General features: G+C 46.5%; 1 protein-coding gene across 1 annotated transcript in view; it reads left to right on the forward strand.

The window, feature by feature from the left end:
• The first annotated feature begins 13,532 nt into the window (after window positions 1–13,532).
• The window catches only part of LOC137425455 (dnaJ homolog subfamily B member 12), an 80,193-nt gene continuing 78,418 nt past the window's right edge, over window positions 13,533–15,307 (forward strand). The window contains 3 exon segments of the mRNA XM_078776661.1: window positions 13,533–13,630; window positions 13,632–13,682; window positions 13,684–13,705. Coding sequence (XP_078632787.1) covers window positions 13,571–13,630; window positions 13,632–13,682; window positions 13,684–13,705 — 133 coding nt within the window. The 5' untranslated portion in view covers window positions 13,533–13,570.

Consider the following 15,307-nt stretch of genomic DNA (forward strand, 5'->3'; position numbering starts at 1 on the left):
CGAGAAGAGGAAGAAGTTCAAGGAGTGGCAGAAGGCGAAGGGTACGGGAGCAGAAACAGCAGAGCATGAAAGTTATAAGGCAGCCAGGAAGGCTGCAAAGAAAGAGGTAGCAAAGGCGCAGGAGGCATGTAGGAAAATGTTTGGAGAACGCTTGGATTCGGAAGAGGGTCAGAGAGAGAGAGCGGTATTCAGGATTGCAAAGCAGATAGCGAAAGAGTTGTGTGATGTGATGGGGGTGAGTTGCTTGAAGGATGAAGTGGGACAAATCGTTGTGGACCCAGATGGAATTAAAGGAAGATGGAAAAGATATATGGAAATGCTGTTGAATACAGAGAATGAATGGGATGGCAACATAGAGAGTAACCCAGTTTTAGGACCGGCCGAGAAGATAACTGAGAAGCAAGTTGAGGAAGCGATAAAAGCAATGAAGAGTAGAAAAGCGGGAGTTGTGGGAGATATGTTGAAGGCAGCAGGAAGTTGGGGTGTGAAGAGAATGACAGAGATCTATAATCTGGCGGTGAAAGAAGGCCGCACTCCAGTGGATTGGGAACTAAGTACCCTCGTCCCTCTATACAAGGGGAAAGGTGACCCTCTAGAGCAGGGGTGGGGAACCTTTTTCCTGTCAAGGGCCATTTCGATTTTTAGAACATCCTTCGAGGGCCATGCTAAATTATTGAATACATATATCGGACTCACCTAATGCGATGGCTGGAACTGTTTCTCTTTGGCGAGGTGTTTGGTGTCAGGTGGTAGTGATGATGATGCTACTCACAGCTGGTTTTGCAGGTTTGGGTCAGTCAGTCTTGAGCGGAACCGAGTCTTTGCAAGAGTCAGTTTTGAAAAGAACTGCTCACAGCTGTAGGTCGTTCCAAACAGTGATGCAAACTTCAGTGCATGTCTCCTCAGAATGGGAAAATCTCACTCACCACAAAACTAGCATGTGTCGTGTTGCCTCGGTCAGATTGTGGTCTTATGAAGACTGCTTGTTGAGCACCAAAACTCCGCCGAAGAACGTTAACTTTATCCAAGCGCATTTGTCCTTTCAACTCGTCCAGTTTAGCATGTTTTGAGCTGTAATGACGCTCGAGGTTGGCCTTTTTCATCACCGAGAGTGCTTACCGACAAACTAGGCATACTGGCTTGCCTTTTGCTTCCACAAAGAAATAATCGTTTGCCCATTTCTCTTGGAAAGTGCGACATTCCGCATCTACCTTTCTTTTCTTGTGAGTCGCCATGTTTGCATATACTGAATGAAATGATGACATGAGATCACGCGATCACTTGACTCTCCGGAAGGTCGCATATCGCAGTTACGACTGTCCGGAACTCACTTGACTCGCCGGAAGGTCGCATATCGCAGTTACGATTAATCGCAAATTAGTTTTAATTTGATGGCAATTATTCTGTTAGCGCCAACATATTTTGCCAATGTCAAATAAATGAATAAGTTCTCAAATGTGTCGTCCGAGGCAGCGTCTGCTCGCCACGTTCGGCATTCGTTGACTGTTACAACACGTGAAAGCTCGCTCCTCTCTGATTGGTTGAATCGTTTTTGGCCATAACTTGGTTACCCTTTGTCCGATTAATTTAAAACCTTGAAAAGGAGAGATTACTGGAATTATAGATAGATGAATTGCCTCGCGGGCCGGATCAAATGGTCTCACGGGCCGTATACGGCCCGGAGGCCGAAGGTTCCCCACCCCAGCTCTAGAGTGTGGCTCGTACCGAGCGATAAAGTTATTGGAGCATGGGATGAAGGTATTGGAAAGGGTGTTGGAGAGGAGGATAAGGAAGAAGGTGAAGATCGACGAAATGCAGTTTGGATTTATGCCAGGAAGAGGAACGACAGACGTGCTTTTTATTGTGAGGCAGTTGCAGGGGAAGTACATGGAGAAGAGGAAGAAGTTGTTTCTTGGGCTTGTTGATCTGGAGAAAGCATTCGATAGGGTTCCACGCCAAGTATTGACATGGGCAATGAGGAAGTTAGGAGTGGAGGAATGGTTGATCAGAGTAGTGATGGCAATGTACAAAAGAGCGCGCACAGCTGTAAGGACGAAGGACGGGAACAGTGGTGAGTTTGAGGTGAAGGTGGGAGTGCATCAGGGGTCGGTACTAAGTCAACTACTATTTGTAGCTGTGATGGAGGTGCTGGCTCAGAACGTAAAGGAGGGTTTACCGTGGGAGTTGTATGCAGATGATCTGGTGTTGATTGCGGAAAGTATGGATGGACTGAAGGAAAAGATGAACAAGTGGAAGGAATGTATGGAGACAAAAGGTGTGAAGGTGAATATCGGAAAGCCGAAGGTGATGGCAAGTGGTAAAGCATGTGGTGAGGTGGAAAGAATTGGGAAGTGGCCCTGTGCTGTATGCAGGAAGGGTGTTGGAGTGAACTCCATTCAATGTACAATGTGCGCTGAGTGGGTTCATCAATAACGTAGTGGTCTGAGAGGGTCATTAACCAGTGTGGCAGCTACATTCAAATGTAAGGTGTGCACAGAGGGAGCTGCAGATGGAGGAAATGTTGAGTTGGATCTTGGAGATGGCGTGAAGCTGGAAGGTGTGAAAACATTTTGCTCCCTCGGAGACATGCTGAATGGAGAAGGTGGATCAGACTCGGCAACGGTTGCTAGAGTGAGATGTGCATGGAAGAAGTTTCGGGAACTGAGTGGCGTGCTGATGAGGAGGGGAGTGCCGTTGAAGCTGAAGGGAAAGGTGTATGCTGCATGTGTGAGAAGTGTTATGATTTATGGGAGCGAGACATGGGTAATGAATGTAGAGCAGCAACGAAGGTTGGAAAGGGTGGAAATGCGAATGGTTCGATGGATGTGCGGAGTGTCGTTGAGAGAGAGGAAGACAAATGATGAATTGCAAAAAATGATGGGAATAGAGCCTGTGATTGATGCTGTGAAGAGGAACAGGTTGAGATGGTTTGGTCATGTGTTGAGGAAGGATGAAAGTGACTGGTTGAGAAGAGTGATGGAAATGAATGTAGAAGGAAGTAGAGGACGGGGAAGACCGAGAAAGACTTGGCTAAAGATGGTGGAAGAAGAAATGCGGGCAAGGGGGTTAACAAGGAGAGATGCAGAAAATAGGGCAAGATGGAGAAGATTGTCAAGGCTAACCCCCGCTCTAGCAGGGAAAATGGCCTTAAAATGCATGTTGTTGTTGTTGTGGTGGTGGTGGTGGTGGTGTTTAACCAGTTTTTCACCGAGCACCATCTCTCTGGCTCCGACCTCACCCTCTCTGACCACTTGGCCATCACTATGACCATCAACATCCCCACCCCAGCACCAAGGCATTATCGCACTATCAACTTCCGTAAGCTAAACGCTCTTTCACCTCCCTCATTCTCATCCACCCTCTCTGAAAAAATGTCCACTTCTCCCTTCGTTGACCTCCACACCCCTTCTGACCTCACTGACTACTACAAGCACACTCTCTCCTCCTACCTTGACCAGCTTGTGCCTATAAAAACCAAAACGTTTTCTTTCACCCATTCTGCTCCCTGGTTTACCCCTGAACTCCGCCTGATGAAAACTCGTGCTCGCCAACTTGAAAGACTCCGCAATAAAACAGGTCTCACAATTCACTCCCAAGCCGACAAGGACCACCGACAACACTACAAAGATGCCCTCTCCCGCGCCCGCTCCGCCTACTACTCTCAAATTATCCACTCTGGTTCTGGAAACCCAAAAGCACTCTTCTCTACAATAAACAAACTCCTCAGCCCCCTGGACACCACCACCCAGTCATTCACAGTAGACAACTGCTTCTCCTTCCTTTCATTCTTCCAAAGCAAAATTGACAACATCTACAGCAGCTTAACCACCACCGCACCTGCTCCTCCTCAAACCACCTGCCCCCCCTTATCCTGCCAACCCCTGTCTCAGTTCTCCCCAGTCTCCCCTACTGACCTCTCTGAACTCCTCATAGGAATGAAAACTGCCACCTGCACTCTTGACCCCATCCCCTCCAGCTTTGTCAAGGCCTCCCTTCCTGCTCTCTCTCCACTTATCACTGCAACAATAAACTCCTCCCTGTCTACAGGCATCGCCCCACCATCCCTCAAAATTGCTGCTGTTACCCCCATTCTGAAAAAACCTGGACTCAACCCTGACACCCTAAACAACTTCAGACCCATCTCCAACCTACCCTTTCTGTCAAAGGTTTTGGAATGCGCTGTAGCCACTCAACTCAAACATCACCTCTCTGCCAATAACCTGTATGAAACATTCCAATCCGGATTCCGCTCCAACCACAGTACTGAAACTGCTCTCCTCAAAATCACTAACGACCTTCTCCTCTCCTCTGACGCTGGCAACCTCAACATTCTCATCCTCCTCGACCTCAGCGCCGCCTTTGACACCATCAATCACACCATCCTCCTCACCCGACTTGAAACCACCTTTAACATTACCGGCACTTCCCTCTTGGATCAAATCATACCTCTCCGACAGACGCCAGTTCATCTCCATCAATAACTGCAAATCCCCCACTGCTCTCCTCCCCCAAGGTGTCCCCCAAGGTTCAGTTCTTGGCCCCCTCCTCTTCATCCTGTACCTGTCCCCCCTTGGTCACTTAATCCGCCGTCATGGTTTCCAATTCCACTGCTTCGCCGATGTCACCCAGCTTTTCATCTCCACCAAGTCCATCTCCACCGCCACCCACTCTATCCTGACAAACTGCATCACTGAAATACAATCCTGGCTTCAAATCAACTTCCTCAAACTTAACTATGATAAATCTGAAATAATCATCATTGGCCCAAAAACGCTCACCAAATCCACCCATAACTTTGCCCTCAACATCGACGGTTTCCCAGTATCCACCTCCCCTCACATCCGGAATCTTGGCATCATCTTTGACCAAACCCTCTCCTTCGACAAATACACTAAACAGATCACAAAGACAGCCTTCTTTCACCTGAAAAACATCGCCCGTCTCCGTCCATCCTTCTCCTCCACGGCTGCAGAAACCCTCATCCACGCCTTCATCACCTCACGTCTGGACTACTGCAACAGCCTCCTCTTTGGTTCACCCTCAATAATCACCAATAAACTCCAATACATTCAGAACTCCGCTGCCCGTCTTCTCACCCATTCCCGGACCCGTGACCACATCACCCCCGTCCTTTACAAGCTTCACTGGCTCCCCATCCCCCAGAGAATCCAGTACAAAATCCTCCTCTTGACCTACAAAGCTCTCCATAACCTGGCCCCATCCTACCTGGCTGACCTCTCCAGACACACAGACACACTCCCACCCGCAACCTCCGCTCTGCTGGTACCAACCTCCTGACCCCCCCCCCCCCCCCCCCGCCATGCGGACCAAATTCAGATCCTCGGGGGACAGGGCCTTCTCCATCGCTGCTCCCACCCTCTGGAACTCACTACCTCACACCATCAGAGACTCCTCCTCACTCACCACATTCAAAACATCACTCAAGACCCACCTGTTCAACACTGCATTCAACATTTAACCCACAGCATTGAACCCCTGACTATCTCTTCTACTTCTCCTTCCTTTTGCTTTGATTATTTACCTATTGATTTTTGTCTTTTTGCACTTGGCTTTTGTACTCTGTCAAAGCACCTTTGGGCTTCTTGAAAAGCGCTATATAAAATAAATGTATTATTATTATTATTATTATGCCCTTTTTTTTGAACTTCGAAAATGTCACATTATATATGGGTCGGTTTTCCAGACTTTTTACCCTTACCCTTTGACATATTGAACTGAAACGTGGTACATGGCTTTATTATGATAAGTTGCAAAAACTGCAACTTGTGTGGCTTTGCATACCGAAAACGATTTGTCCTGTATATGGCTCAAAATTGCTGAGCGTTTTGAATCCAAGAATATTCATTGGGACCAGTAGTCGACATGCATTGCAAAATTCTCCTTGTTTAACTTCACTTTTGACTTGTTGCGTTTTGACAAGTTGCTGCGTTTGTGTGGAAGCAAACTGTTGTACTGGAACTTTTTCAAGGTTCTAAAATCTCCTTTAGGTCACTTGGTGTAAGCTTAACATTTAAAAACAAATTTCTGTATCAAGTGATTGTTTAGGTTTAACCCAGGTGTACTGATCGAGTACACATTGAGGGGTACAAACTTCATTCGGACAGGTTATTGAACAAAAACCGATACACAAGAGCAGTTGCACAACTTAAAGGATCACATTTTGGACCATTTACCAATGAACGTTTGAGTTTTTGAAATTGAAACGGTCCACCATGTTTAGTTGTCGAGTACTTCTACAGTTTGTGAAGTTGGGGCTTGCAAGTTTGTAAACTTGGAGTTTGCTTGATAATTTGGTTTATGGTATGTGAAAAAATGGGGGTACCACACATTTTCATTCAATTCTGCACAAAATTCACTTTCACTGCACATTCATTCACTTGCACATCTTCACTAACATTGGGCTCTGGTTTAAAAAAAAAAATGTAGGATTTGTCCAAAGAATTCTCATTAGTCTGAATATCTCATCTTTTGATATTGAGGTTTGACATTGAAACCTTGTGCTCCAAAGCAACACTGATTCACTTTTGGATTGGATTTGTAAATGTTAAGCAGTTAAATCTGCATTACAAATAGCTGTCCTTGTAGTATCTGTATTATCAAGTCCGACAAAGACAGGTTTTGTACGCTCGAAACCTACCAGAATACGGTAATTGTCTATGTACGTCTGGCTCTGCCATTTGATTCTATAATTTGCAATCCACCAATATTGACACCTTGTTGCCTCTGGAGGCAATGGGTGGTTACTGTTAATAGATGTCTGTTACGTGAAGAAGCAGGACCTCGAGCTTTCATGTGGCTGCTCATGTCCTATAATATTAACAAGACCGAAAGTCTAACAGTGGCGTAGCCGGGCTTGTTTGATACTTTAGTTGAAGAGGAAAGTATGACCTGCGTGGAGACCCCAGTTAACAAATAATGTAAGTATTAAATTATTTTGAAGTACTGTATGTCTTCTAAGCTGTCTGTCACCATGGAAGTGAAGAGATTGCATTGAGACACCTGGTTTATTCTATTTGTTGGTCAGTTAGTCAACACTATCAAAGTGGACTCAGCACCATCCCGATACACACCACTGTGTGCTACGGAATGAGGTGTTTTACTGCGGCTGGAGTACAAATGAAGTGTTACCACCAGGCTTAGGGTGGTTTGAGGCAGTCATAATAAATGCTTCAATGTTTGAAGAGCCCTCAATCAGTTTTAATTATATATGATCTGGGAGGCATGCACCCCCTCCTCCCCCCTCCATATATCATCACCTCGTTGTCATAATTTCAGTTCCTCCCAATCCATGATAATTTGCCCCAACCTGGTATATGACGTAATATATGAACGTTCCCTAAGCCTAAAGGGTGTTGAAAGGAACATAAATGGCATTCATTGCATTCTACCTTTCAGAAGCGTAATTGTCGGCAATAAAACTCATTAAAATAATATGTGAGGGACATACATACATAGACAGACAAACTCTGTAAACACAGAAACCAAACATCTACTCCTTAAAAAATCGTTTATTGAATAACGAATTTGCCAGTTATAAAAGCCTCTGTGAGGTTGAAGAAGAGGAAGAAGCGCTAATGTATGGTTTATTTACACAGCAGTTTGAACGGAAACATTTATTATTATACGACAGAAACACTTTAGAAGAACACGGAACGAGCATACAAAATTATATATACAGTAGTGATATTTTACAAAGCAATAGAGAAATAATATATAAAACTACACAGAAGAACGCACAAACAACAACAACCACAGCCATGATAACAATCGAGTGTTATAAAAGATCCTTATTTTCACGGGGTTTACTTCATGTGTTTCACGTGTTTGTGTCTTCACACTGAATGAAAAACGTAAAGGTGGAGCATACAGATTGTGATACATGACAGTTTTGACGATAATACGTTCGGCCTGAACGGCATAGGAATCAAAATGGCGATGTGTGGAATCAGCACTCAGCAGTCGAACCGCCGTAGTGACATCACATCACCCCTGTCATGTGACCAGATCTTCAGCTCTGATTGGTGTACTTTGAGGGGACATACATACGGACAGAGAAACACTTCTCGACGGCTTTGCCCAATGGGCTACGCCGTAAAAACAATTAAGGTACACAACAACAATCAGCCACAACAGCAGCAACAATGAGTGTTAAAATGTTTTTTGCGTGTTTCCATGTATTTTTGTGGTAGTAACTCCTAGAGGCTAACTAACATTGCTTAGTATCGTTTGGGCAGTTCCTTAGTAAATGTCTTAAGAGCAAGTGTGAAATAATTAATTGTGATATTCGATATGTAGCTTATGTAATAGATAGATGAGATCTACCCACTCTGACATGTCTAAAATCACCATCCCTGCGAGCCTTTGTTTTATGTTCTACCCTTCGTAAATTTGTCTTTGTTCTTTTTAAACCTTCGCTAGGCCATGAGGTGCTATTCTGGGTGGTGATGGCCTCCCCCACCATCCGGACCATCCCACAGCACCAGGGCCCGGTTGCTGGAAGCCCGGATGAATTAACCACTGGATAAGAACTAGCCTGTGGTTAAGATTTTTATTTGATAGTTAACTATTTTCAGATAAAGTACGTTTGGGTAGATATCCGCTGGATAAACGTTTGATTGGTAGATGCCAATGTCCCACAATGCATTGCACTGTCTCCTCTGCCTGAAAAAAAATAAAATCATGGTGGATGAAGTCAGTCACACGAGAAAGAGGAAGGCAAATGTTACTCCAACTGAACCAGATATGTTGTGTTGAGCGGCAGAAGATCGTATAACTATAAAGCTCATTGGGAGTAAATTTTCCAAAACCCTCACGATTCTTGTGAAGAGGAAGAAGGTGTGATTGACATGACTATCGCTCAGCGGAGGACGTGAAGGAGAAAAGTTTTACGCATTGTGTAATGTAAGTCGACAGACATCGATCGCTTGTCGTACATTTATTAACTCTCAGAATACAGGACTGTTTCACGTCCACGCCATTTGCACTCTGGCATAACTCCTGGAAACGTAAAGAGAACCGTTTGAACAGGGAACATTTGCACGTACATACATGTCACATTGTATTGACCCGTTCACACATGCGCAGAGAGGAGTGGGATAATTTATTTTGCTGTCTGCCTACGTAGCAGTCAAGCAAAATTGAAAATCATTCCAAACAGGAAATTTACCGTTTTAAGGATGTCATAATGGACACAAACAACAGGCATGGATAAGTAATTTAATGTGTTAAATGGGGTGGTGTAATAGACACTGGGAAAAATGGCGGTAAAACCCAGATTTTTTTTATTCATATAATCTTTAAACCTTTACTTAAATTGAATTATATACTTCAAGACTGTAGAAAACAAGTCGCCTTCATAATACTCCCAAGAACCATGCAATACTGTACATCGATATATAATATAGCATTAGAGGGTGTGGCATGTGTATCGGGGTAAAAAATGCGCCGCCATAATGACCATGCTGATTGATGCTGCGCTCTCATTATCAATAAAGCCTCCATGTCCTGAATTGCGACTCAATGTTGTCTTATCACAGTGTGCATAAGGGTGGGTGGTGTATAAAATTGCTTCAGGAGAGCTAAACTTCTGGATTTTATAAACGATCTTTAAAATTGTTATTTTATTACTCACCCCGAAAAGGATGCGAATGTAGTGGGTGTATGTGTTTGCTTTTCTGTCGTCTTTGTCCATATTATTTTGCTTTAAAAATGTTTTTCTTTGTAACCGCTTGTCCGATCGATGCAAAACTTTAAATGTGCGAGGGACTCCCCATGGAGAACTCTGACATCATAGGTCGTATTGTATGGCAGCCATGTTGGATTAAAGGAAATTTTTTGTCATTTTCTCAAACAGCTCAACGAAAAAAAAATGAAATTTGATATATATCAACTCCCCATGGGATGTATATGGGGTGATAACGATGACGTCAGTAGTGAAGTGGTATTCCAGCCATAATTGGTTGAATTGAAATCTTTATCCAAAATATCTGAAACTTCATATTTCTGACGTATGACCTGATGTGATGGACGAATTAAATTTGTGACGTACATAACCCATACCAAGAAACTGACTTCATATTAATTGGTTGCATGGTTGACACAGATGTATGGGCCATAGCGTGTGCAGTTAACAATGGTATCTTTGTTAAGAATGAACGTGTGAGGTGAGACTATGCGTTTTACGAGTGTCGTTCTCGTTATAATTGAAATATATCGTTTTTGGCCATCTCTCTCAATAGTGACGAATCACTTTAAAAATGTACAAATTCTCGTTTCCGGATTCTGATGTTCACCAAAACCAATTCGATTTGTCCTTGTCACACGCCAATCCTGTTCACCAAATTTTGTCTGAATCCATCCATAACTTTTTGAGATATCGTGTTATAATATCGGTTTCAGCCCGATCATTCAATGGTGAAGAATCGTTAAAAAAACAATTCTCTGATCCGGATTCAAATTTTCACCAAAATTGTACCAATTCTTCATTGTCACACACCCAACCTGTCCAGCAAGTGTCGTGCAAATCCGTGGCCATAACGCTCAGCTAGAGGTGAGTCGGAAACTAACGTCGAGCAGTTGATGAGGGAAACTGATGACCATGAACTTTGGCAATACTTTACAATATTAATCGATTTGTGTACACGCCGATGGGACTGCTTTTATGAGCCTCGACATTTTGTATAAGAAGAGATACTGTTGGGAGGATGGTAAATTAAAGTTCAGTATCTTTCCGCCATTAAAGGTTAACGTGATGTCGGAATGCCCGCAGGTGGCACCATTGCACACATTACAATCACTTCTTCATAATCTTCAATATAACATTTTATTTGTAGAAAACATTTCACACTTTATAAAAGTAGTTATTTGAATTAATTGTCGATTCAGTTATTTTGTAAACTCTAACGTTTTAAGCCCAATTCCATCAATCAAATTTATCCATATTCTAAATACGGTACTGAAATTTATAGATAGATTAGCAAAAGTATCAGTCACTTTGCTGACGGATTTAAACGTCCGATATTGATTCTACATATTGAATGGGCATATGCAAATTTGATGACGTCATAGAAAATTAACGTGCAACCGAATAAGCGGCAACATTGGATTTTTGGAATCTATACGTACTTGAATTATGAATAACTAGAGCCCTGCGACTGTGTCGCCAATATGTCTCCGCGTTGTCCCTACCCGTGACGATGGATAGATGTCCTCGTTGACTGCCCTAAAAATAATCAAGTCTGATTTAAATCCCTTCAGCTGTTCTCTATTATCACATTTTTACCAGACATGACAGGTTTCACATCGATCGGTGAAGCGGTTTTGGAGAAGGGTTTTTTAAATATCGGCTTTCAAGCTAATATGACTGCCAAACCACGTGACACACGACATAAAAAATGTACACTCGGCATATGTATGGGTAGGGGATCATGTTGGTGAAGTTTCGTGTTGATCGGATCAGGTTCGTTTTTCTATCCAAGATGGCTGCCAAACCACGTGACATGTGACATAAAAAAAATGTACACTCTGCATATGTATGGGTAGGGGATCATTTTGGTGAAGTTTCGTGTTGACCGGATAAGGTTCGTTTTTCTATCCAAGATGGCTGCCAAACCACGTGACATATGACATCAAAAATGTACTTTGCATATGTATGGGTAGGGGATCACGTTTGTGAAGTTTCGTGTTGATCGGATAAGGTACCTTTTTCTATCCAAGATGGCTGCCATACCACGTGACCTATAGCGTCATCATTTCCCAGCAAATGTCATAAACAAACGGTGGAAACAATTGCCAAATAATACCTGCATTGAACGAGGATGATCGTGAAAACTTACCTGTCTCCAAGGAACAAAATCAAAGGCATAAACTAAGTTGCATTATCATTATCAGTGTTGCGGAATAATAAACTGGTCACAAGAAGAAATCGAACTCGATATCAAAGCAAGGAAACTCCTAATCTATCCACAAACTTTTCAGCTGAAGAGGACCAAAATGTTTCATTTACACAATGGTGTCCATGCTTTTCCTGCCCACGATCCGATGTTCTTGTGAGGTTTTTGTCTTGAGTTTGTCCCCCATGAACACCCTGGGGACCGCCAGACATGATTCAAAGCAAAGCCCTTGGAACTAAAAGCTGTGCTAATTATCACAATAAAACGGCCATTCTTTTTTTAACTCCTTCCCTGTTTCCAATCCCAGACTCTGATTTCCAAATCCGTGGAAATATTTCTGGAAGTTTGACAGGTGAGTGAGTGCACCTTTCCTCGTCATTCACGGTTTGATCACGCAATCACGACCAGAAGACCGTTTGGACCATCGTGCTCGTGCTGCACCCACGGCTCAGCTCAGCGGCGGATTATTCCCAGCGGCTCTAATTAATGAAAAAGGATAAACAATAACTAGCACGAGTATAGTTTAAATGCATATATAATATATTGACGGTAACGCATGTTACAGTTAATGTTTACAGAACAGGCACGCGAGTTGTCCAGGTGATGAAACAAAGCCGGTTGGTAATTATCATCGGGTGCCTCGATTGTCATCGTTGGGACGGAAACGGATGGAACATCACCCTTCCACGTCCCCCTAACCTCCTCTTCCTCCCCTTAACCCCCACCCCTCCCCGTAACCTCTCCCACAGCCTCACTCACCCCTCCCACCTCTTACTCACCCCTCCCACCTCTTACTCACCCCTCCCCCTCTTCCTCACCCCTCCCCCTCTTCCTCACCCCTCCCACCTCTTCCTCACCCCTCCCCCTCTTCCTCAACCCTCCCCCTCTTCCTCACTCCTCCCACCTCTTCCTCACCCCTCCCCCTCTTCCTCACCCCTCCCACCTCTTCCTCACCCCTCCCCCTCTTCCTCACCCCTCCCACCTCTTCCTCACCCCTCCCCCTCTTCCTCACCCCTCCCACCTTTTCCTCACACCTTTCCCCTCTCCTCCTCCCACCTCCCCCTAACTCCCTCCCCCACCCACCTCCCCCTAACTCCCTCCCCCACCCACCTCCCCCTAACTCCCTCCCCCACCCACCTCCCTCTAACTCCCTCCCCCACCCACCTCCCCCTAACTCCCTCCCCCACCCACCTCCCCCTAACTCCTTCCCCCTCTCCCTCACCCCTTCCCCCCTCTCTCACCCCTCCCACCTCTCTCTCACCCCTCCCACCTCTCTCTCACCTCTCTCACCCCCCCTCCCACCTCTCCCTCACCCCTTCCACCTCTCCCTCACCTCTCCCTCACCTCTCCCTTACCTCTCCCTTACTTCTCCCTCACCTCTCCCTCACCTCTCCCCTCCCCTCCTCCCCGCCTCTCCCCCTAACTCCTCCTCCCCGCCTCTCCCCCTAACTCCTCCTCCCCTCCCACCAACTCCTCCTCCTCCCACTAACTCCTCCCCCCTCCCCTTAACCCCACCCCTGCGCCTTAACCCCTCCCACCTCTCACTCACTCCTCCCACCTCTCTCTCCCTCCCCTCTTCCCCGAACCCCAACAACCCGGGCTTAGTTTTAGCTCCCCTAGTGCCGCGATTGTAGATACGTCATCCTCCGGTCCTCGCTATGGACGGGAACCGAGATGAAGCTGAACGTTGTTGGGACATCGCGCAACAAGCTCTTCGCGGCTGGTGACAAGGACCGGGCACTCCGATTCCTCCATAAAGCTGAGAAACTCCTACCCGACCGACAAAGCCCGGGGTAAGGCCTCAGCTGTAATGGACTTGTTGGGGCCTTGCTGTGAGGCCTACTCGGACTAGCCGGTAGTGGAGGGCACGCGTGCCGATCCACTAGCCGAGGTCCTCTGCTTTTCCGGGATGTGAACGGAAGGAAGCTGTTTAAAGGGCCGAACCCGAATCTAACGCTACCCGACCGACAAAGCCCGGGGTAAGGCCTCAGCTGTAATGGACTTGTTGGGGCCTTGCTGTGAGGCCTACTCGGACTAGCCGGTAGTGGAGGGCACGCGTGCCGATCCACTAGCCGAGGTCCTCTGCTTTTCCGGGATGTGAACGGAAGGAAGCTGTTTAAAGGGCCGAACCCGAATCTAACGCCATGACGTGACGTGAGGTGACCTGACATGACGTGATGGAACTCTCTTGGTGAATGAAATATCAAATTTTAATATATTTTCTTCTAATGCCGAAATAGTTTGTGGAATCATCGTCAAAGTCTCCGTTATTTAATTATTTAATTTTTTAAGTGATTCTTCACCATTGGCATTGGCATTGCATTGAGTGATTATGGCCAACGAGGCAGAGGTTTGCTCTCTACTGAGCGCCGTTCTCGTTGAACCTTGTTACGGTTCAACATGTGAGAAGCACTCGATGTGAGGAGCTTGTTTAAGGTGGGGGGTGGGGGGCAGCGGTGTGATCTTGTTGGAGGTGGGGGGCAGTGGTGTGATCTTGTTGGAGGTGGGGGGTAGCGGTGTGATCTTGTTGGGGGTGGAGGGCAGTGGTGTGATCTTGTTGGCGGTGGGGGGCAGCGGTGTGATCTTGTTGGAGGTGGGGGGCAGTGGTGTGATCTTGTTGGGGGTGGGGGCAGTGGTGTGATCTTGTTGGGGGTGGGGGGCAGTGGTGTGATCTTGTTGGGGGTGGGGGGCAGCGGTGTGATCTTGTTGGAGGTGGGGGGCAGTGGTGTGATCTTGTTGGGGGTGGGGGGCAGCGGTGTGATGTTGTTGGAGGTGGGGGGGGGGCAGTGGTGTGATCTTGTTGGGGGTGGGGGGGCAGTGGTGTGATCTTGTTGGGGGTGGGGGGCAGCGGTGTGATCTTGTTGGGGGTGGGGGGCAGCGGTGTGATCTTGTTGGAGGTGGGGGGCAGTGGTGTGATCTTGTTGGGGGTGGGGGGCAGCGGTGTGATCTTGTTGGAGGTGGGGGGGCAGTGGTGTGATCTTGTTGGGGGTGGGGGGCAGCGGTGTGATCTTGTTGGAGGTGGGGGGCAGTGGTGTGATCTTGTTGGGGGTGGGGGGCAGTGGTGTGATCTTGTGGGGGGCAGCGGTGTGATCTTGTTGGAGGTGGGGGGCAGCGGTGTGATCTTGTTGGAGGTGGGGGGCAGTGGTGTGATCTTGTTGGGGGTGGGGGGCAGTGGTGTGATCTTGTTGGGGGGGGGGGTGGGGGGCAGCGGTGTGATCTTGTTGGAGGTGGGGGGTAGTGGTGTGATCTTGTTGGGGGTGGGGGGGGCAGCGGTGTGATCTTGTTGGAGGTGGGGGGCAGTGGTGTGATCTTGTTGGTGGTGGGGGGGGGGCAACGGTGTGATCTTGTTGGAGGTGGGGGGCAGCGGTGTGATCCTGTTGGAGGTGGGGGGCTGC

Source organism: Myxine glutinosa, chromosome 4 (genome assembly GCF_964187855.1).
Source record: "Myxine glutinosa chromosome 4, kmMyxGlut1.1, whole genome shotgun sequence".
Lineage (NCBI taxonomy): Eukaryota > Metazoa > Chordata > Myxini > Myxiniformes > Myxinidae > Myxine > Myxine glutinosa.